Genomic DNA, 23,782 nt, shown 5'->3' on the forward strand with positions numbered 1-23,782 from the left:
CTATCCCAGAGTCTCTCCCAAGAGGCCCCAGAACACAGTGGTCAGCTTCACACAACATCAGAGCAGGAGACAATTGGCTTCATAAGCAGCATATGCAAAGGCAGATCTTGGGAGGCACTAGACCTGCTGAGGTGACTTCCCTTCTGAGTTGTCAGGACTTGCACAACAGGTTGTACACTATGGTTATGGTTGATCCTCAGAGTAAGCCACCCTGAGGGTTGCCCCCACACGCAAACAGGCCAATAGCAATCAAGACTCAAATACAACAGAAGGGCTCACATAACTCGCACAAGTGACATTCCTGAAGCACCCCGCTTGGATGATCAAGGAGACTGTGCCACCGATCCCATGTACAACGTAGCCCACCCTACAAAGATTGGGAGACATAGCAGATTTACTTAATACAGAGAAACAAACACCAAGGGACAACCAAAATGTGGAGACAAACAAACATGCCACAAATTAAAGAACAGGAGAAATCTCCAGAAAAAGAGCTAAATAAAACAGGCACAAACAATTTACCAGATACAAAGTTCAAAACAGGGTGATAAAGATGCTTAAGGAACTTTCTGAGAACTACAACAGCATGAAAAAGGACATAAAACCATAATAAAGAACCAATCATAGCCCGGTCAGGTGTGGTTCAGTGGTTGAGCATCGACCTGTGAACCAGAGGGTCATGGTTTGATTCTGGTCAGGGAGCATACCCAGGTTGCAGGTTTGATCCCCAGCAGGGGCTGTGCAGGAGGCAGCCAATCAAAAATTCTCTCTCATCATGAATGTTTCTATCTCTCTTTCCCTCTCCCTTCCTCTCTGAAATCAATAAAAAATAATCAATCATAAATGAAGAATATCTAAAATGAAGAATATACTGGAAAGAATAAACAATAGATTAGATGAAGCAGAGGACTGAATCAGTGATTTACAAGACAAGGTAGCAGAACCCACCCAACCGAAGCAGAAAAATAATTTTTTTAATGAGGATAGTTTAAGGGACCTCTAGAACAACACAAAATATAACAATGTCTACATCATAGGGATAACCGAAGGAGAAAAGAGAGAGCAAGAGTTCAAGAACATATTTGAAGAAATGAGTTAAAACTTCCCTAACACAGAAGTCCAGGAAGCATAAAGAAAAGTACCAAACAAGATGAACCCAAGGATGCCCACCAAGGTACATCGTAATTAAAATGGTAAAAGTTAAAGACAAAGAATCTTAAAGCAGCAAGAGAAAGACAGTTACCTAAAAGGGAGCTCTCATATGACTGTCAGCTGATTTCTCCACAGAGACTTTGCAGATGAGAAGAGATTGGCTTGAAGTATTCAAAAGCAATACTACAACCAAGAGATTGGCTTGAAGTATTCAAAAGCAATACTACAACCAAGACTACTTTATCCAGCAAGGCTATCATTTAAAATTAAAGAAGAAATAAAGAGCTTCCCAGACAACAGAAAGCTAAAGGAGTTCGTGACCAGCAGACCAGTATTATAAGAAATGCTAAAAGGTCTTCTTTAAGAAGGAGGAAGAGGAGGAGGAGGAGGAGGAGGAGGAGGAGGAGGAGGAGGAGGAGGAGGAAGAGGAATAATAAAAGAGAGGAACATAGTTAAAAGAATAAAATGGCAATAAATACATACCTATAAATAATTAAGTGTAAGTGGCTTAAATGCTCCAATCAAAATACATTGGGTAGCTGAATGGATAAGAATATAAGTTCCATGCATATGCTGTCTACAAGGACGCACCTCAGAATAAAAGATACACACAGACTAAAAGTAAAGGAATAAAAGAGATATTTTGTGTAAAAAATTTTTTTAAAAGCTGGGGTAGTAATACTTATAGCTGACAAAATAGACTGTAAAAGAAAGGCTACACTAGAGACAAAGAAGGTCACTAAATAATTATCATTTTGTAGTGATAATGGGAGCACTCCAACAAGAAAATATAACCCTTATAAACACTTATACACCCAACATAGGAGCACCTAAATATGTAAAGCAAATCCTGATAGACATAAATGGAGAGATCAACAGTAATACAATCATACACCGCATCAATGGATAGATCTTCCAAACAGCACTAGATCAGATTATATAATTGATGTCTTCAGAGCATATTACTCCAAAGCAACAGAATATATACATTCTCTTCAAGTGCATATGAATCTATATATTGCTTTGGGCAGTATGGACATTTTAGTGATGTTGATAATTCCTATCCACTTATGGATATGCTCCTATTTATCTGTATCTTTTTTAATTTCTTTCTTTAGTGTCTTATAATTTTCCAAGTATAGGTCTTTTACCTCCTTTGTTAAAGCTATTGTTGGGTATGTTATTTTTTTTTTTATGAAACTATAAATGGGATTATCTTCTCTTTTTGATAGTTAATTATTGGTTTATAAAAATGAAAGTGATTTCTGAGTATTTATTTTGTATCCTGCAACTTTGCTGAATTCATTTATCAGTTCTAGTAGTTTTTTGGTGGAATCTTAAGCATCTTCCCTACTCTTGAATTTTTTTTTGAGAAAGACAAGTGTTAGCTCTTCTTTGAATGTTTGGTAACATTCACCTGTGAGGCCATCTCATCCAGGACTTTTGCTTTACTGGGAGTTTTTATTACTACTTTGATTCACTCTTTATAATTAGTCTGTTCAGATTTTCTGTTTCTTCTTGATTCCGTTTGGAAGACTGTATATTTCTAATAATTTATCCATTTCATCCAGATTGTCTAATTTTTTGCCATATAATCATTCAAAGTATTTTCTTATAATCCTTTCTATTTCTGTAGTGTCAATTGTTACTTCTGATTTTATTTATTTAGGTTCTCTCTCTTTTTTTCTTGATGAGTCTGGTTAAAGGTTAATTAAGCTTGCTTTTTTTTTAGAACCAGTTTTTGGATTCATTGATCATTTTGTATTTTTTTAAACTCTATCTTGTTTATTTATGCTCTGATCTTTACTATTTTCTTCTTCTACTCACTGGGCTTTATTGTTCTTTTCCAAGTTTTTTTTTTTTTTCTTTAGGTTTAAGGTTAGGTTGTTTGAGATTCTTGTTTTTGCGGTTGGCTATATTGTTATGAATTTCCTTTTTAGGACTGCTTTTGCTTGTGTCCCACAGATTTGGTTTGTTATGGTTTCATTTTCATTTGTCTCAGTATATCTTTTGATTTCCTCATGTAGCTTTTGATGTCTTGGTATATCTTTTGATCTTATTGTTAACCCATTTATTACTTAGTAACATTATTTAGATTCATGTGTCTGTGTATTTTATAGATATTTTTCTTATAATTGATTTCTGGTTTCATATCATTGTGGTCAGAGAAGATGCTGGATATTATTTCAATCTCCTTAAATTTATTGAAACTTGTTTTGTGGCTTAACATGTGGTCTACCCTGGAAAATGTTCCATATGCACTAGAAAATAATGTATATTTGCTGCTTTGGAATGAAATGCTTTATAAATATCAATTAAGTTCATTTGGTCTAATGTGTCATTTAAGGCTGCTGTTTCCTTGTTGATTTTCTGTCTGGAAGATCTATCCATTGATGTCAACGATGTTAAGCTCCTTTAATATGATTGTATTACTGTTGTTCTCTCCCTTTATATCCATCAATATTTGTTTTATATATTTACTAGAGGTCCAGTGCATGAAATTCATGCACTGGGGGGAGGGGGGGGGGTGTCCCTCAGCCCAGCCTGTACCCTCTCGCAGTCCTAGAGCCCTTGGGGGATGTCCAACTGATGGCTTAGGCCCATGGGGAGTGGGCCTAAGCAGTCAGTTGGACATCCTTAGCGCTGCCACGAAGGCCCTCCCACCACCACTGCTGCACTCACCAGCCATGAGCCCAGCTTCTGGCTGAGCAGCGCACCCTCTATGAGAGCACACTGACCACCAGGGGGCAGCTCCTGCATTGAGCGTCTGCCCCCTGGTGGTCAGTTGCATGTCATAGCAACTGGTCGATCCACTGTTTGGTTGATTGTATATTAGCCTTTTATTATATAGGATGTGCTACTATGTTGGTTGCATAAATGTTTACAAGGATTATATCCTCTTGTTGGATTGATCCCTTTGTCATTATGTACTCTCCTTCTTTGTCTCTTATTATAACTTTTGCTTTAAAGTCTATTTTGTCTGATATAAATATTGCTACCCCGAGCCTTTTTCATTTCCATTTGTATAAAATATCTTTTTCCATTTCTTTATTTTCAGTTTGTATGTGCCTTTTGTTCCGAAGTGGGTCTGTTGTATATAGCATATATATGGATCTTGTTACCGCATCCATTCAGCTACCATTGAAAGACCATTTTTCACTTTTTCTATGAATTATCTGTTAATATATTTTGCACATTACTGAATTTCCCCCTTATTTTTAAGATTGCCTTATATATTAAGGATATTACCTTTGTGATATATATTGCAAAATCTTCTCAGTTTGTCAGTTATGCATTGAACTGCAAACATTTTGTGTTTTTCTACATTAAATTTTATTAATACTTTCTTTAACTGCATCAGTATTTTGAGACCAATCACATCTTTCCTCATGCAGGTAAAAGAAGAAGAATGTATGTTTTCTTCTGGTACTTATATGATTTTATTTTTTATATTTAGGTTTCAGATCCATCTGGAGTTTATCCTTGTGTGTGATGTGTATGATCTAATTTTATCTTTTTCCAAATGGCTAACCAGTTGTCCCAGAATCACTTATTAAAAATCTATCTTTGGTCTGAAGATTTGAGATGACATCTTTATATTATAGTTCCAGGTAGTCTTGGGTCTACTGCTAGGCTTTTATTCTATTCCATTGATCTGTCTTTCTCTTCCTGTTTTAATTATATGAAGAGAAAGACAGATTTCTTATTCTCTGAGGAAGAAAGAAATCCAAGCAGGGGAGTTCTCTCTTTGTGGTATTTTTTTAATATATGGTAGGGGTACTGTTTCGGCATAGTTCTTCTTTTTTAATGTTCTCCTAGCTATGTACTGTTCCCATATAAACTCTCATATTAAGTCATCCAATTTCACTTAAACAAAAAGTTTGTTATTTTATTGGGATAGTGTTAAACTTTTAAATTAATTTAGGGAAAGTGACATCTTTATGATGTGAGTCATCCTTTCCAAGAACAGAGGAGGCAGTCTTTAATTTATTCACATGCTTCTGTGTCTTTCTGGAGTGTTTTAAAGACTGCCTTGTTTAGTTTTTACAAATTTAATGTTGAATTAACTTTAAGTACTTAATCTCCTTTGTTGCTATTTAAATGAGGTTTCTCTCCCATTATATTCACAAACTGGTTATTGTTTCTGTATCTAATCACTAGTAATTTCCATTTCCTTATGTTAGTTTTATATTCTGCTGCTTTACTGAATTATTTTATTATTGAAGAAACTTTTACCATTGTTCCCCTAGGGTTTTCCAGGTACATGATCATATTATCTGCAAATATAAATTGCTTTCTCTTTCCAGTTCTCATCCCTCTAATTGTCCTGGCTATTACTTCCAGGACAAGGTTGAATAGTAATGGAGACATAAGGCATGTTTTCTTTGTTCTTAATCTTAGTGGAAGTGCTTCTAGTATTTTCCATCCATTAAGTAGGATACTTGTATTAAGAACGGAATATATTTTTTATTAAGTTGAATTTTGTCCAAAATCTTTTTTTAGCACCTTTGGAGATATTCATATGATCTTTGTTCGCTCTAGATCTGTTAATATAGTATATCATTTTCCTGGATTTCCAAGTAGGGAACCAAGTTTGCACTCCTAAAAATAAATTGCTTAATGATGGTTTATCAGGTTTTATTGAGAAGTTTGGTTTAGATTACTAATGTTTTATTAAGTACCTCTGCATCAATATTCATAAGTGATATTAGTAATAACTTTCTAATTAGTCTGCCATTAGCTTACTTCCTTAAAAGAATTTGACACTTTAGGTAAGTTATAGAACACTGGCTCTATGTGGTCGTTGAATGTTTAATAGAATTCTCCAGTGAACCATCCAGGTTTGGTGATTCCTTCTCTATTTCTTTGATGGAAATTGGTCTGTTTAACCTTCTATTTCAATAAAGGTATTTTTAAAATCATAATTTTAAATATTAATTCTGTTCCATTGTTTTGTATCTTTTGTATGTTCTTTCAGGGACTCCAATTATATCTAATTGGATCATCTTTACATGCATTTCATTTAAAACACTTTTTTATTCTTTTAATTTATCTTTTAATCTCATTTGTTATTCTCTTGATGTTCTCCTGTTTTTCTTCAATGCTCTTAACTTTTGTTTGAATATTTTATTCCTTAGGGAATTCTTAAATTACTCTTCATTTCCTATATAATTTAGACTATTTCTTCTCTGTTTTTCCTGAATGTAATCAATCCTCGTTTTAGTCTTTTTCATTATATGTCCATTTCATGTTCTTGGTTTTAAATTTCCGTTTCAAAGTGGTTTGCTTTTCAAATCCCCAAATGCTTACTTGAGAATATTTCATTCCTTTCCAGTTAGTGAGTGGAATGTTCATCAGCTGAATTAATTTGGTTCTCATTTCCTGCTATATTTTTATGGTAGTTATTTATAAATGAAAACTGTTTGTGCCTCTGTACGTCTGTGTATGGGACTAGGGTTGGGAGCAGTTTGAGAGATACCCAGTTCAAAAATCCATTCCTCTCTGAGGATTGAAATGTGGCTGATTTACTGGATGGTTCCTTTTTTTTAGAATCAGGGCACTAGGGTTGGGACTATTCGCTTTTTTTCTCTTGCCTTGTAGGATTACCAACGTGCTCTTTAAAATTTCTCTTCTACATGTGGTTTCAAAGGGTGCCTCTCCATTTTAAACTTCTTGTCTCCTGAAGTGTTATCTTTCTAAAATTGTCTCTTGACACCTGTTTGAAATTTTACATTTCTTCCCTCTTTTCAGTTTCCTAATCTACTAGATCACTTTTTTTGTTTTCACTCTTATAGTGAACCTTCCCTTTATGGTAATGATTTTAGATCCTATCAGGCCTGCTGCTAGTTCTTCCTTCTCTCTTCTATGCGATTTTCCAGGGGTTGCCCTTGTAACCCAGGAGGATGGAGAAAACTCAACGAGATTTTTGTATTTGTTTTTGTAGCTGCAGGTATTTTGAAGTTTAGACAGTATTTGTCTTCTTGTTATGCTGAAAGCATGAGTTTTAGTTCTTATTGTTATTTTTGTTTGGGGTGGGAAGGACATTTGGGGAGAGTACAATTTATACTATCACCATTACATCAACTGTCCAGCAAATTAAATGTTTAATAATGCTGTGTCACCACACACAACATTTCTAATGACTGTCAGCTGTGAGAACCCTAGTTTCCAACCCTTGTCATACCTATATCAAAACACTTTACTAGTTCTCGTGGGTGTACACTGTTATACCTGAAATGACACAGGAAAAATGAGTGCCAGAATCACAGAAGACTTACACGTATTGGGAGGTCTGTCCAAAAAGATGGATTCCTACCACCATACACTAGCTAGATAACTAGCTAAAAGTGAAAAATGTGAGACAAAAAGGGAAAGCAGAATGTTGGGGAGCAGTTACATGGTGCAGTGGTCTCCAATAAAAGACTTTTACTGAAGGCTCTTATAAGAAGACTAGAGGCCTGGTGCATGAAAATTCATGCACTGGAGTGGGGGTCCCTCAGCCCGGCCTGGCCCCTCTCATGGTCCGGGAGCCCTCAGGGGCGGGAGGTGACTCGGTGATGAGGGGAAGGAGATGCCCCATCACACCTCTGCTGCTCCCACTGTCAGCAGCGCAAGCCTCGGCTGGCCCTGGTTACCTGTGCCTCGGGCGACCCTGGGCGGCTGGGGGGCTGAGGGGACTGGGGGACTCCGGAGGCAGGTGTGTGGAGCGGCTAGGCCCACCTTGGGTTGCACCTGTGGCCCAGGCAGGGCTAAGGCTGGGCACCGGCATCTTGTGGCTGTGGACACCACCATCTTTGAGGGCTGGGCAGTCAATTAGCATATTCCCTCATTATTGGCTGTGGGTGCCACCATCTTTGTGATGGTGTGAGGGTCAATTAACATATTTCCTCTTTATTAGATAGGATGGACAGGGGTTCATGTTTCTTTCAAGGCTTCACTACTCTGCCTCTCATGCCTCAATTTATCTGTGTTATGTTTCTTGCCTCTTATTCTGTATATATTACTGGTATCTTTTTAAAACATAACAATGAATTTTTTAAAAATCTTTGTTAAAAGTATTACATATGTTCCCTTTTATCCCCCAATTGACCTCTTCTAGCCCACCTACCCCAGGCCTTTACCACCCTATTGTCTGTGTCATGGGTTATGTATACATATATGCATACAAGTTCTTTAGTAGATCTCTTCCCACCCACCCGCACCTTTCCTCTGAGATTTGACAGTCTGTTCCATGCTTCTAGGTCTCTGGATCTATTTTGTTCATCAGTTTATTCTGTTCAGTAGATTCCACATATGAGTTGGATCGTGTGATAATTGTCTTTCTCTGACTGGCTTTTTTGGCTTAGAAATTTCACTCTATAAATTTAAGAGCTAATGGTCTCCAAGGAGATAGTCAAGGAGGACATGTCAAGAGATGTAAGGGCAAGAAGGCACCTTTTCATAAGCTGCAGACTCTAGGTCCACCAACTTCTGACAACAGTCTCTGTTCCTCTTAGATCAAACGATCAAGAGTAGGAATCATCCTGCTGCAAATGGCATGAAGTCCCTATTTATTGGGATCTAAGCTACATTGAGAAAACTTTCCTCTCTAGATTTCTAAGGGAAACTTTTGGGTTTGTTAGGAATTTCAGGGCTGTTTTGAAAGGTGGGTGCTAGCTAAAGATTGCAAATATGTTTGGCCCCATGTGAACTATACTAACTAAAAGCATGACAACACATTTAAGAAAGAAGTGGGGGGGGGGGCATGTGTGTGAAAGCTTAGAGATGATTCCATTAAATAATGCTTTGTTGAGGTAGACATTGCAAATTAGCTCCACTGACTCCCTTCTCTTGTCATGTTATTTTTTTTATTTTAAAGTTCAGGCACACATTATGATTAGGAAGAGTTTACTCCAAGTGGAACAAAATTAACCAATAAAAGTAAGGAGAAACTTGATTAATTTTTGAGAAAGGTTACAGAAAAATTCTCTCACTTTATTAATGGCTGAGTAAAGCTCATATGGGTTCTAGGTCCGTATTTTCCTAGAAAAACTTGTACTTTCTGACCCAGATGCTGCATCACTCTACCCACTAGAACCAGGTCCTACTGTACATCTTGCTAGAAATGCTGGAAAGGTTAGGACACAAGCCCTGATCTCACAAAGCTGAAAGTAAAGGGCCACATCATAGTGTGGGGAAATGCAAAGGAAGTAGAACTGATGAAATGCTTCAACATAAGAAAGTGTATTGCCATTCTAAATAGAACATCAGAGAATCAAATGCTTTCTGAAACAGACAGACAAAGCCCTCTTGAATATGAAAAAGAAAAATCACAACTATTCCTGGGAGTCAGGAGATAAAAATCCTATGAGTTGGCTGAGAGAGTGTGGCCCGAAGGAGCCTGCGGCAGAGAGCGTGGAACTGGGCATCGGGGAGCTGGGCTCTAGCCCTGGCTCTAGCAAGTACTTGCTAGGTAAGCCCAAAGATTCATCCACCGCTCTGCACCACACTCTCTTCTAAGGCTCTTATTATTCTATAGATTAGGAAATTAATATCCATTGCCTACAGTTGACATGCTCTCTGCTCTTCAGATCTGATAGTCCTAAAAATCTAAGGAAATACAATTCATGTTCTGAAGGGCATGAATCTGTGGAAACAGGATAAAAAACTCCTCTGAGGAAGAAAAAAAAAGAAATCAGAAATGAGTTTCCCTGTAAGGGGAAATAGGCTTTATCCAAAGCAAAGACATGAAGCAATTACACAGGCCTTTCGTTTCCCAAGCAGAGAAGCATTATGGCGCCTCAGACACTAGCCCCCCAGTGAGTGGGTGTGCATCTCAGCTCTGCTCTTTCCTCCATTGTCTTAGGGCAGGTCCTGAAAATTGTGCCTCAATTTTTTCCAAGTCCCTGCAGGATACCTCACATTAATCTGCGGTGTTATCAGCCAGACTTGCTGAGGCTAAGGGCAATGCACACAGCTCAGATTCACTTCCTCTTCCCTTTCTGAGCTATGGCTTTTCATTCATCTTTGATGTTTCTGATACCTGAAATCCAAGGCGCGGGTGTTCTCTCAAGCCTGTCCACAGTCTATCTCCATCCATGTCTTTTAAAAATTAAATTCTAAACGCACGACTGAGGAAATTTCAAGGTTCGTGAGACATGTTTTAGATAATGATTTAAAGCCCTAAACCATGGCCAGTACAGATCACAGCAATGTCCATGGAGTGTACCACTTATTTATCTGGCAAGATGCAGCAAGTCCACGGTAAGGGTCCAGCTTCCGGTTCTCTTCCCTTACTTTTTTCTTCCCCTCTTTGCTTCCTCCTTCCTTCTTTCCTTTCTTCTGTCCTTTCCCTTTCCTCCTTCTCCCCTCCTCCCTCCCTTCTCCCTTCCTCTCTCCTACTGTCCATTTTCTCTCTTTCTTTTTCCTTTCCCATCCTGTACACACTTCTTTGCTTCACTCCATAAAACGTCACTTTAATTTCTAGTATTTGAAACAGCAGCTCACTCTGGCTCCCCTGCTAGTGATTTAATAAAAGTATTTGGTGTGAGAACAGACACACAAGGCAAAACTTATCTTCAATACACCTCTTCCCTGCAAAGAAAAGCTAGCTAAGCCCTGACTACAAAGGAATGAAGTCAGGACTAAGGAGAGCTCCCTAAAAATCCAACAGCAGGTACCACAAGGGGATTTGTCTTCATCAATAGGGGCCTCCCCTGGCCAGCTACCCACAGTGCAGCGCAGGATCCAGAACCAAAAGCACGCTGGAGCTTATTTTCTGTTGCACTGACCAGTGCAGCTCTGCTAAGGGCCGTCTTCTGCTGTTGTATACACATGCTTCAGTTCTGCAGTGTGACTGCTGGCTCCCTGCGAGTTCAGGACAGGACTACATCTGATAAGTCATTTGCAAAAAGAAAATACTTCACGTGGTGTTTAACAATTTGTGTTAGAAGCACAAATACGTTTTTGTCCAACAGGCCTATCGGAAGTGCAGCGCAGACAGCAACCTTGATGCTTCCCCAATGGCACCAGAGCGCGTGTGCTCTGTAGAAGTGGTGGCTTTGGTTTGCTCATTCCTTGTGGCAGGCAGACTCTCAGATGGCCCTCAAGGAGCCCGGTCTCCAACTTCATGCCATTATGGAATCCTTTCCCCTGGAGGATGGAGTGGCCGAAGATCAGTAACTACAACAGAAGTCATGGATGTTACTTCCAAGGTTAGGCCACGTAAGATTGAGACATTCATCTTGCTAACAGACTCTCTCTGGCTGGTTTTGATGGAACGAGTTGCCAAGCTGGGTAGGCCTATCTGCTAAGAACCTGAAGGTGAGCTCTGATGAACTGGCAGCCAGGACCTGAAGCCTTCAGAGAACAGCCCGGATGAGGTGAGCTGAGCCAGCACCCACACGCGTGGGCTTTGCGGAGGCTCCTTCCCCCAGCCCCAGCCAGAGCCCTGACTGAAGCCTCTGACACCCTGAGCAGAGGACCATTGACGTTACTGACCACAGAGGCAGTGAGATCATCAGTGTGTGTTGTTTTAAGCCACTAAACAGGTAACTAATACACTGCTATTTCCCCTGGGTCTTGAATAGTAACCTGGCTCCTACTCGGTGTGCAATGAATATGAATTGCATGAATCAACAAATGAAATGAATTCCTGTCACTGGTATGGGGAGAGTTACTGAAGAAAGTGAGAAAGCTGTTCATCTCAGCGCTGCTGTGTACAACACAATGAGGTGAATAAATTCAATTTTCTACAATAAACATGCTAACAAATGCAATTTTCTAAAATAAACACATCATAAATAAATACAATTTCTGAAAACAAACATGTTAAACCAGTTTTTCAGTTCTCATATAGCCTCAGGGTTGACTTATATTTCCCAGAAGATTACAATAAGCTTTCTATAGTTAAAGATGAAGTGTTACTGGAGACCTTTTTATCCATCTTACCAAAGAGACTGACCAGGAACTCAATTTCGTGATGACAATATTTAGAATACGTGTAGCTCAAATAGTCCTTTCAGCTGACCTGGCTAGTGCTTTTTATTCTTTTCGCCTTTATGGTTCCTAATTTGAAAATATGCCTAAAGCTTCTTATTCATATTCTCAAAAGCATTTGAATCAACTGCCTCCCCTTCCTCGGAAGGTGTCTCATTAAATACACTTGTGATTTGTAGCCTGTGATTCCAACTTGGTTATTTACTTATTAACCAAAAGGAAATAACTTTTAAAATTTCTTTTTAGTCTATAGACAAATGCAACTATGGGTCTGTGGCTAGAAGTCCAGCTTTACTCTGGGTTAAAGGTGATAACTAAACCCTAGGTGGTGCCATGGAAAGTGGGGAGTACAGGTTTTGAGGACAATATATCTGAGACAAAATGAACCCATAAAATAACCTGGAAATTTCTGATATTTCTACCCTCCAGGTTACTGTGAGGCTAGAGATAATGTGTCTAGCACCCACAATAAGAGAGTAGTTTAGCTAAAATAATAATAATAATAATAATAATAAACATAATAATAAGAGAGTGATCTGGGATACCCAGTGATCTCTCAGACCTGAAAGAAAGACCCTACTCAAGAATCTAAAGTCATTGCTCTGAGGCATGGATTTGTCTATTAAAATGCTAATGCGCTGGGTAAACCTTTTATCAGAAACTCTTCAGGTGGAAACCCCAGGTTGGAAGGAAAAGGAATTCTGGGGGGGAGGGGGGGGGGGGGAAGCCCCAGGCCCAGGCATAGGGATTTTGAGGGAGGAAAACCCTGGGAAGATGGGATCCTGATGACAGAATGGACTCAGTCCTTAATCCACTTCAAACCCCTGGGGTGGGGGGTGGGGGGGGAGGTGCTCCTGTCTGTGACCCTGTGCGACATAGTCTCAACCTCTTCCAGGGAGAGGGAGGAAGCAGTGAAGAGGGATCTTCATCATCAGGGCGGTGCTGGTCTGGCACATGGTTATGAGCCTCATTATTTCAAATATCCAGGGGCCAGTCACAACACAACACAAAGCACAAACATGATGTCAGTGATGTGTCCTTTTCTTGCTCAATAGTCTCTTGGTTTCAGTATTAATGCTTTTTTTATCATATATTATTTCAGTACTACTTCTTAAAATGAAGCTCTATGGTGCTATCTACAATTTACGCCCCAGATCCGCATGCTTTGTTTCTCTTTTCAGTGGCATGGAGTGAAAGTATTAATCAGCGGATTGCCTGTCTTTGAGCTGATTTATTCGTCGGCTGAATACAGACCCCATCTTAGTACCACTATTGAAAATGGGAGGAGAAAGGGATGTTAGAGGGTCTTTATTTGACCATGAAAACAAGTCTTTTCATCTGGTTTCACTTCTGGTGTCTTTAGACTCAGATACACAGGGGCCTTGGACGGTTTTCCATTTGTCATCCATTCGAGGTACCGCTACAGCCTGAAAGAGGAAGGAAATGCTTTCTCTCCATTGATGTGCCCATAATGCTGGAACACAAAGGCAGGTCCAGCTGAAAGTCTCAGTGTAGGGGCATTAAGTTTATTTCTTGGAAAGCTGTAACGAAATCATGTAAACGTTGCTCTTGGTAAAATAACAATAAAAGAAAGGAGTTACTTGGCAGGATTCTGACTATTTCACATGCTTTAGCAACTCTTCCGTGCAACCAGAATATCTAGATAGTTGCTGGGATGAAATGGTTGCAAGGTGGGTTGTGACTGTGAACATAAGCAGTGGTCTACTGTTTGGGAGAGGGAGCCACTGTGCCAAAGATCGATGTGGTGACTTTCAGATCGTTTAGATCAGTGGTTCTCAACCTTCCTAATGCCACGACCCTTTAATACAGTTCCTCATGTTATGGTGACCCCCAACCATAAAATTATTTTTATTGCTACTTCATAACTGTAATTTTGCTACTGTTATGAACCATACTGTAAATATTTGATATGCAGGATGTATTTTCATTGTTATAAATTGAACATAATTAAAGCATAGTGATTAATCACAAAAACAATATGTAATTATCTATGTGTTTTCCGATGGTCTTAGGCGACCCCTGTGAAAGGGTCATTCGACCCCCAGGTTGAGAACCGCTGGTTTAGATGGAGAAGTGTGGGAGTGTCCAAGGTTGTGGTTATGGGGAGGGGAGAGGTCAGGAGACGGGACTGTTCATTTGTCCTCCCTCCTGTGTCCATGTGAAAGGAGTTCTGCTAGCTTGCATGAAGGCTGTTCTTCACTGTCACAGTAACTGGGGCACGAGAGTGGGGGTTGCTGGCATTTACTGGGAAGGAACCACGGTGCTAACCATTCTGCAATGTCTCTCACAATGAAGAAGGTCTCAGCACATATGCTATTCATGCTGCATTGAGAAATACTGAGCCCCCGTAACAATTCTAGTCTCTCTCCCCACCCAGGGTTCTCTTGGGGAGAAGGACAGAAACCTGTCCAGGCCGGCCACCTCATCCCTTGTTTCCTGGTGTGCTTGCCTACAGAGAAGGTGTTTTCTGGGCTGTTCTGCCCAAGTGGTAGGCCTGCATGTGTTTTTCCTTTTGGGGGTGGGGACAGGTTCAAATTATGAGGGAAGAATTAGGAAGTTTATTGGGGTGCACATCAAAACTCATGCTCTCTGGACAGCTTTTTCAGTGATGGTGATGAAGAGGGCTGTTATTACAGCCCACCCCCCCCCCCCCCCCCTAAAACAAGAGTGAAAGAGGGAGAAAGAGAGAGTGAATGAATGAGAGTCACATTCCACATGACAATGTTATAGCACTGTCCTCAATGTCTCTGACAGTCCTCCCACAAAGTGGGGAAGTTCACATCCTCTTCTCCTGAACGTGGGCAGGCCTGTACCTGCTCTGGCCAATAGAGCATGACATAGGTGATGTCAATTAATTGCCAGGGATGGGTCACAAACAATAATGCAGCTCCGGCTTTATCTGCTAGAAAACTCCCACTTGGAACCATGAATCTCCATGGGAGAAGTCTATGGTGTGAGGGCTCCCCACTGAGAGTCCTAGTCTTTCATTCATCGCCATTGTATTAGTTGAGGCTCTCCCAAGACACAAAACCCTAAAGTGTGCATATTGACAGAAAGTGATTTATTTCAAGGAATGAACCCAAACAATTATGGAAACTGGCAAGTTCAAAATCTGCAGGGTAGGCTGGCAGGGGGAAGGTGCAGGGAAGAGCCAGTGTTGCAGTTAAAGCACTGCCGGCAGAATCCTTATTTGTTCAGGGAAGATCAGTCTTTGTTCTATTAGCTCCTTCTACTAATTAGATGAGGACCACCCACATTCTGGAGGGTAACCTGCTTTACTCAAAGTCACCGATTTAAACCATCTCACCCAAAACACCCTCACAGAAACATCCAGTACAATGTTTGAATAAATATCTGGGCACATGGCCCACCCAATTAACACAAAAAAATGAGCCATCACGCCTGCCCAGATACCAGCTCAGGTGAATGAAGCCTTCTTGGCTCTTCCAGACCAGCTGGCCACCAGCTGAGAGCCGAAGAGAACCCCCAGTTGATGTCATAAGGAGCAAAAGATCACCTGGCCAAGCACTGCCTGTTCCTAACCACAGCGTCGAGAACACTATAAAATAGTTAAGTCACCAAGTGTACAGGTAGCTTGTTATGCTCCAATAACTGGAATGCTAACTCCAACTTGAATTACTCCCCATCCCTCTTAACAAGCATCAGCTACACTGACCATCTCAAACACACCAACTCCTAGCCTCAGAGCCTTTTCACCAGGCGTCCTCAAACTACGGCCCACGGGCCACATGCAGCCCGACGAAAACATTTATCCGGCCCGCTGGGTGTTTTTGCCGCCGCTGCCTGTCCTGCTTAGCAACCGACTCGTCCCGGGCCCGCAGTGCGCATGTGTGGAATGTCTGAGGGACAGTGAACTGGCCCCCTGTTTAAAAAGTTTGAGGACCTCTACTTTTCACTGTCATTCCTTCTGCCTGTAACACTTTTCCTCCAGCTCTTTGCTTAGCTGGCACCTTTCATCCTTCCTGCCTCAGATCAAATATTATTTCCTCAGAGAGACCTTCGCTGACCATACTATCTAAAATTGGCTTCCCTCTCTCTCTATGTCTCTCTTTTTTTTTTCATTCTGCTCATTTTATTCAAAACATTTATCTTGATCTGAAATTATCTTGCTGTGTCTTTGGCTATTGTCCTCCCTGATTAAAATATTAGCTCCATAGAGATGGGTCTTTATGCAGCTCACTTATTGCTTGCACAGTGATTAGCATGAAGATGTGTTCAATAACTATTTGTTGAATGAAAAGTAATGAATGCTGATATAGTATGTAGGTGACTGACTTCAGGATTCTGTCCACAGGCCTCAATTTACTAACTCTGTTTTCGTAGAATTTAATGAAGGAAGATTAAAACTCCTATGTGATACAAAGGATGTTTTTCTCTGACTTTTCCTCTGTTCCTTTTTTCCTCCTCTAATGAGATGAGCAACTACTAGGGAACAAAACCCCTAGAATCCTTTTACAATATCTCAGAGACAAAAATCACTGCATTTTTATACTTGACTGTCTATGTGGCTTATGTAGATATTTTCCTAACTCTTCCAGATTAATTGAAAGACAAATCTAAACTGAGAAAGGGAAAATGTTCCATCGTCTCTCCTGGAGAGCCACTCTAGCCTTGGCCTTGGTGCGACATAGTCTCAGCTCTTGATGTCTTTCTCCCGCAGCCCCCAGCAATTGGAGAAGGAGGTGGAAAGCAGGCCCACCCCCTACCCTTCTTGTTTCCCCTTCATTTTCCAGTTCTTTCATACACTTGAGCTATGAAAACACTTTATATACTTTTCCCATCATCTGAACTCAAGACCTTATCTGCAGGCCCTTCCCACCTACAGCCCCTCCGAGCCTAGCAGACATCCACTCCCATCTGCATACTCACTAATCCCCTTGGATTAGGATTCTCCCTCCTATGAACCATGTCCTTATTTTCTGTATTCCGATGCTTTGACATTTGGGGCCTTGCTGCCCCTGGAAAGCCTGCCCCTCCCAGGTTAGCCAATTCCTAGAGGTAGAAACAGCTCGCCTGCAAGCACACTTTTCAAAGGCCAACCAATCCAGGGCTCACCCTCAACCACTAACTTGACTGGTCTCTCATACTCAAGGGCTACTCTCTACTTGGGCAGGCACTAAACAACTAGGGACAGCCTCTACACCCCAGAACCCACTGAAGTCACTCAAACTAGCCACGCTAAACCTGCTGATGCTGCTTCACCCCTTCCTTCCCACAGAACCACAGGGAAGGCTCCTGCCCACAGTTGCACGTCTCCCTCTGCCTCTGGACCAAGTCTGGTGCTTCTCCTTGCACCCCCACCCACAGTGTGCTGTGTCCCCTCCTCTTGGAAACTGTAACAAACTAACTTTCCCATGGCAGTCATCTTCTGATCCAATGACCATACTATAACCCAAATTTTCAATTAATAGACTGTATTTTAAAACACCAATAAATAAAGTCAGTGTCTCAATCATTTAGGCGCAACTGAGATTCTGCACTCTCAGTGCTCACAGCATTTTAAGTCTTATTTTAGCAAGATTTTAAAATTCTTGATTTAGATCACTGATTCACTCAAGAAAAAATTATCGATGCCTTGAGTATACAAGGTATTATGGAAAGTTCTGGGGACAGGAGGATGAATTAAACATGCTCTCAGGCAGGCTCCTGGCAGGGTAAGGACTCAAGAAATATTTAAGAAGAGAAGGAATGAATGAATGTCTTCCCAGAGTTCACAAGCAGGCATGAATTACTTGCTGGATAACCTGGTGTGTTCCATTCATAAAATAACTGTCAACATCAGAGGGCTTGAAAAGAGAATAAACTGACTTGTCTTTTTGTTCCATTCTTTACACAAGCTATTAAGGTTGGGAATATGAAAGATTATTCAATTTTTCCAAGATTTAACTTAAGTCTTGTTTGGAATATCTTCACAGAAATACAGCCTAACTATCGCTCAGAACAGCTGGAGGGAACTGTTTTTTGGGGACAGAACATAAATATATTACAGTGGGGCCTTGACTTACGAGTGTCCCGACTAACGAGTTTTTCGAGATACGAGCCGTCACTCGGCCGATTTTTTGCTTTGAGTTGCGAGCTAAAATTCGGGTTACGAGCCAGCTTCAGATACCCCACAGCTAGTTGGCGCAGCGAACGTCACAGTGAACGCCCCAACATCAGCCCAGCATCACGTGTCTCACTCGTTCACTTTAAGATTTGACATATGAGTAATTTGAGTTACGAGCTCCGTCACGGAACAAATTAAACTTGTAAGTTGAGCACTTATTGGGCTCTTAATTTATACCTATGGTGTGTACATCATTTTATTTAATAACTTAACATGTATTATCACCCTTATTTTACTGATGAAAAACACCCAAGCTTAAGTAATTTGCTAAATGCAGCACAGCTAATGAAAAGTAGCATCAGCACTTGAACCCAGACAGTGTTACTCCAGAGTACACTTGTTTATCAACTAATTCTAGATGTGAGCTAAGAAACTGTTAATTCCATTAAAGAATTTGGGCCAATCTTCATCCCAGGAGATATTCTACCCATTCAAAATGTTGCTACTAAATCTGTGATATTTGTGTATACCAGAATCTTTCTGCTAATGGTTTATTAGAATTTGTTTTTAAGCTGGCTTTGCCTGGCCACCATCCACAGGGGTCCATTTGGTCATAAGATAAAATGTGCTACTAAAAACAAACTCCAGAATAGGCTCTCTCCAAAAATTCTCCATAGAAGACTAGCAAGCTTTAATAACTGTGATCATACATAGAGCACATTTTAGGACTCAAGTTGTTAGAGAGAGAGTTCTCTGCTTCCTTGTATAACTCTTTCCCAAGAAATTTAGTTAAAATCTGGTGACAATGACTGCCTGCCTTAGCTTGAATTATTCTTTCCATTTCCATTAGTTTGGCTTAATACACATCACCGAGGTCATCTCTAGACTCGATTTACTGCAGTGAAGGAAAGCTTATTCCTCTCTGTAAGATAATTACATCCTCATAGACCAGGCATTCGGTTACGCGTTGTGGAGTCTACACCCTTAGTTACCTTTAACCTAGCACATTTCTTAACGCACACGTGTAGGAAAGAAATTCGTAGGACACCAAGCAATGTGTAAATCTCAAAATCTGCTTCTGTTTCTCTCTGAGCCTGGCTACAGATTAAATAAAATTACCATAATAGGCAAACTGAACTCTTTTCTGGCAGCTTGCATTTCAGAATTCCCAGGAGAAACACTGAAAGCTACTCCTTTTCCTTCTTGCATCTAAAAGAGAAATCAATGAGTTGCTGAGTAAGGCTTTTGATCTCTTGCCAAGCCTCCAGCTTCCCAAGACATCAGTCAAATGGTATTTAATACTTCTCTTTTAAATACCCAAACCACCCCCTCCCAAAGGAGCATAAAGTTAGAAGACCCATTTCCAGGCCTCCTTTCCTTTCACAAGCATTTATTGAGTGCCTACTACGTGCCAGAGGCTGTATAAGGCCTTGGAGATAGAGCGGTGAATTTGTATTCTACTTATCACTGAGGAGCCTTCCATGGCACTTGTGAGTTACGTGAAATCCCCACTGGAACCACACCGCAGTGCAGAGCACTCTGAACTTGACTTGAAATGTTATGTTAGGGCGGGAAGATGGCTCTGCACTTACTACAAAAGGGTTACAAGCTGGGGGGAGGAGGTGTGCGCCTCTCCCATGTATTATATCCAGAGTTAGTGCCTATGTAAGCGCATTTTCTGGGGGCCAGGTTCCATACATTTCCTTGAATTCTCAAGAAGGTCTGAGATTTCCACTAAAGTTAGAAGCATTCCCTCAACATACCCACAACTGCAGAGACCCAGGGGATTGCACTTGCACGAGTTCGATATAGGTTACCTTTGGAACCAAAAATTAATCCCTAGTTACACGCTACACCGGCTGTGACAGCCGCTCAGACAGGTGCACGCCCACCCAGTCCTCCCAGCAGGTCGAACTTCAGCAGGACGGGAAGTCAGGGGACGGGTTCCTGCCCTGCTCTGCCCGCGAAGAGGTTCCCAGCGACTCACAGATAGCAGGGGGGTGAGGGCATGTGCTGGGGGGTGGGGGCGGCGGGGAGAGGTTAAATGGGGGGGGGGGGGAGGATGGAGGGGGGCGGAGACATACGTAATACTTTCAACAATAAAGAATTTAAATTAAAATAAATAAATAAATTTTTTTAAAAAGGAGGTTCCCAGCGAGAACTCAGGCCTTTCTTCTCAGGACTCACTGCTGACATCGCTGACGTAGGCCAAGCCTAATTCTCAGGGCCTCTCTGTCCCTGGCGTCCAACTTCTCGGAGAGCAATACAGACCCATGGGGATGCACTGGGCCTTTTCGGGGCCGGGGTCCTCACCCCAGAACCCATCGGGGTGCACACCTGCGTAGGCCCCAGATGCGCGCCCGCGCCCGGGGACACGCGCCCGGCTCACACCCCGCCCGCCCTCGCGCGTCCTTTCCCACCGCGGCTCCCCGTACGCGCGCCCACAGGCCGCTACTGCGAGCGGGCCTGGCGGGGTGGGTGGCGCCCAGTACTTCACCGTCAGTCACCGTGGCGTCTGCCTCCTCCCCCGCTGCGTGCACCTCCAGCCGCAGAGATTTCGGGTTGGGGGTCGTGAGCGGCCCGGGCGTGAAGAGCTGCTCCTCCGTCACGAAGCGCAGCTGCACGCGGTAGTGCAGGCGCGCGGGGACCCGGCCTGGAGCTGGGGCCGCGGCCATGGTGCGCGCGCCTCGCCCGGAACCCTGGCGGCACCTCCTCCGCGCCCCGGGCGCCGGGAGAAACTGCTGGGGAAGGAGAGGGACTTGGCAGCGGAGCCGCGGCCCGCACCTCCCGGCCCGGCGGGCTGCTCGGACACCTGCGGCCCTCCACCCCCACCCTACCCCGGGGCGCGGGAGCGCGCGGCGAGCGCACGCGGGCGCAGCCGCTCTGCGGGGCGCGCAGCTGAGAACACTCAAGTTTGGAGAGCGAGATGCACCTGGAGGCAGTGGGGGTTTGGAAGCAGAAGGGTGACACCTGCTGTTCGCCGGGACCGCTCAGAGGGGCCCGGGCGTTGGTTTGGAACCGGCCTGGGCCTGGCTCTTTGGTGGGCCCTCTCTCTCCTGGAGGTTTTGGGGTTACTGGTGCCCATTTGGGAGCAATGGTCCCAAGTTCTTGCCTTATGGGCAGGGTCCCTACAGCAGCAGGGAGGCGGGGTGGCAGGGTGGGGGGAGCCCAGGGATTCGTGCAACTCCCTGGGCACGAATGAGGAATAACCCCTTTCTTCTACCCGCATTTACCTTGCTGCTAGTGGTGAGCATTTCCCTAGACGCGGGTAGGAGGGCCAGGTACCCTTGTCTCCACGTTGGCGCCTGACTCCAGCAGTGACCTACCTTGGGCCTCTGGCTCCAGCATCCAAGGCTGCAAATCCTGGGGAACCCAATCCCATGTTGCTGGTCTTCTGTGCAGAGATCTCGCTGCCGGGTGTTAAGAAAAGGACGCAGTCCTTTGACAAGAGCTCCAACAGTCATAGACTCATGTGCCATACAGGAGACTTTTCTTCAAATTCTGAACCAACTTCTGTATGTCCTGGATCTGTGACCTTCTGGCAGGATGGATGGCGAAGGAGACAGCACTGTAATGCACCGGGATCCATGAAGACACTGTCTGCAACTATGCAGGCTGACTTGGCAAGAAGGGAGGCCCCGGGATCCTCGTCTTACCCTCTCCTAGGCTTTCTCACCTCTCCTTTGTCACTTCACTATCATCTGAGTATCCTGCTCTTCCTTCTTATCTCATTCTCTCTTCCCACAGCCTCTTGGCTTTGATGTGTGCCCTGGAAGCCCCTGGGAAGCAGGTGTTCTTTCAAGAGTGGAAGCTGTGGAAAGGGTTCTGGTATAAGCACCATAGAGCTGCATCCGGCCTCCCTCTAACTCAGAGCAGCCTGGTCCTTTGAAAATGACTGGCTTGCCCTGATAGGTCCACCCAACGTGTGATGTGGATCAGAGAGAGGAGGCCTTACCAAACTCCCATTATCTAAAGGAGGGATGAGCAGATAACCAAAGGGAGGAGGTCGCTGGGATAACAAAGCATGGTCATAACCATGAATGCTTATTCCATGCCTGGCACTGTTCTAAGCATATTACATACATTAATTCATTCACTCCTCCCCACTCCCTGTGAGAGAGACACTATTATTACTCTCGTTATGTTTTAATCCTCACCCGAGAATATGTTTTGATTGATTTGAGAGACAGAGAGAAAGGGAGAGAGAGAGAGGGAGAAACATTGATGAGAGAGAACCATTAATCGGCTGCCTCTGCATTCCCCCCACTGGGGATCTAGCCCACCACCCAGGCATGTGCCCTGACTGGGAATCAAGTGGTGACCTCCTGGTTCATGGGTCAATGCTCAACCACTGAGCCATGCCAGGCGGGTGACTTTATATTTTTAATTTATCCCAAACTTCTGTTTCCTAACAGCCATCGCTCTCTTCCACCTCGTCATTTCTGTCATCAGCACTTTCTTCTCAGGGCCACCGAACTTTCCAAAACCAGCTCGGAGTCACTGAGAAGGCAGGCAGAGGAGCTCTTGCCCATGATGGAATGCTGACGGAGAGCACTGGGCAGGTTTATCTGCTGAGTTCCTGCCTCCCATCTGCTGGTCAAGGCAGGCGCCAGGGAGGGGCTGTGCTTTCCTGTTCGCAGAGACTGAGTGGAAGTCAGAGGGTCAAACTAGGGAACCAGCAAGCTGAGCCCCAGCTTCTTCCTCTTGAACCCTCTGGAAAGAAGTCCCTGGGTGCACACCTTCCCAGCCGAGGTTGACGAGGATGCTTCGCCTTCTTGTTGCAACTCTTATGTTTACAGGTCTTTTCTAACAAGAAGTGAAAGGGAGCCCCATAGGGTTGGGAGTGCAAGGAAGGAGCAAGCCATGCTGAGGAGCAGAGTAAGAGACCTTGGAGGAGGCCGATTTGGGGCCCAGTGTCAGTCCCGGGCTTCATTACCTGGGTAACCAGGTAAATTACTCAGATGCTTTGAATTTATAGGAGCTTTTACAGTAAACCCACAAGGACCCTATAAGCTTATTGTGAAAAGTAAACAACAGCTTAGCAAGCACTAAATATATAATGGCTGTCATTACTGTTATTACTCATTGAAGAAAATATGGAAAAGTAAAAAGACAAAAGCTTAAATCAACCATATTTCCTTACCTGAAGGCAACCATTAGAATTCTTTTAGAAGTTATTTCTGACATGTTTCCTTTAGCCAGCTAATCCTGGTATCCAGTCAGCTTTTTTATTGAAAAAGAATACTCGCAGGTATGAGAGAGCTAATAGAGAATTGGCTGCCTTTTCCTCTGATAAGCGAAAAAAAGGCGTATTACTTACAAAGGCACGTGAGTTTCAGCTTTTACTTGGTTTTGTTTTTGTTGTTCTGTCATTTATTTATGGCTTATGATTTATATTGTTCTCATGCCCACAGGCACATTGGCATGTTTTGTAAACTACCAAATACATAAACAGCAGCTATATTGCCATTGGTTGGATTTGATCCAGAGCCATTTGTATGAAGGTGAAAGCAAACATAAAAAGTAAATTGGGGACAGCTGAGAAAAGGGTTGGAGGGCAGGAGG

General features: G+C 42.7%; 1 protein-coding gene across 2 annotated transcripts in view; it reads right to left on the minus strand.

The window, feature by feature from the left end:
• Positions 1-20,979, minus strand: part of LOC139021224 (histone-arginine methyltransferase CARM1-like) — a 227,150-nt gene extending 206,171 nt beyond the window's left edge. Inside the window, exon 1 of one of the 2 annotated variants that reach the window (XM_070431573.1) lies at positions 20,715-20,978. In XM_070431573.1, the coding sequence (XP_070287674.1) occupies positions 20,715-20,892 (178 nt within the window). In that variant the 5' untranslated portion in view covers positions 20,893-20,978. Of the gene's footprint in view, positions 1-20,714 lie in introns of both variants that reach the window. The other variant, XM_070431574.1, reaches the window with a different exon arrangement.
• Positions 20,980-23,782: the final 2,803 nt, after the last annotated feature.

Source organism: Myotis yumanensis, unplaced genomic scaffold (genome assembly GCF_028538775.1).
Source record: "Myotis yumanensis isolate MYYU_CA2020_CCGP unplaced genomic scaffold, mMyoYum1.0.hap1 SCAF_12, whole genome shotgun sequence".
NCBI classification, from domain to species: domain Eukaryota; kingdom Metazoa; phylum Chordata; class Mammalia; order Chiroptera; family Vespertilionidae; genus Myotis; species Myotis yumanensis.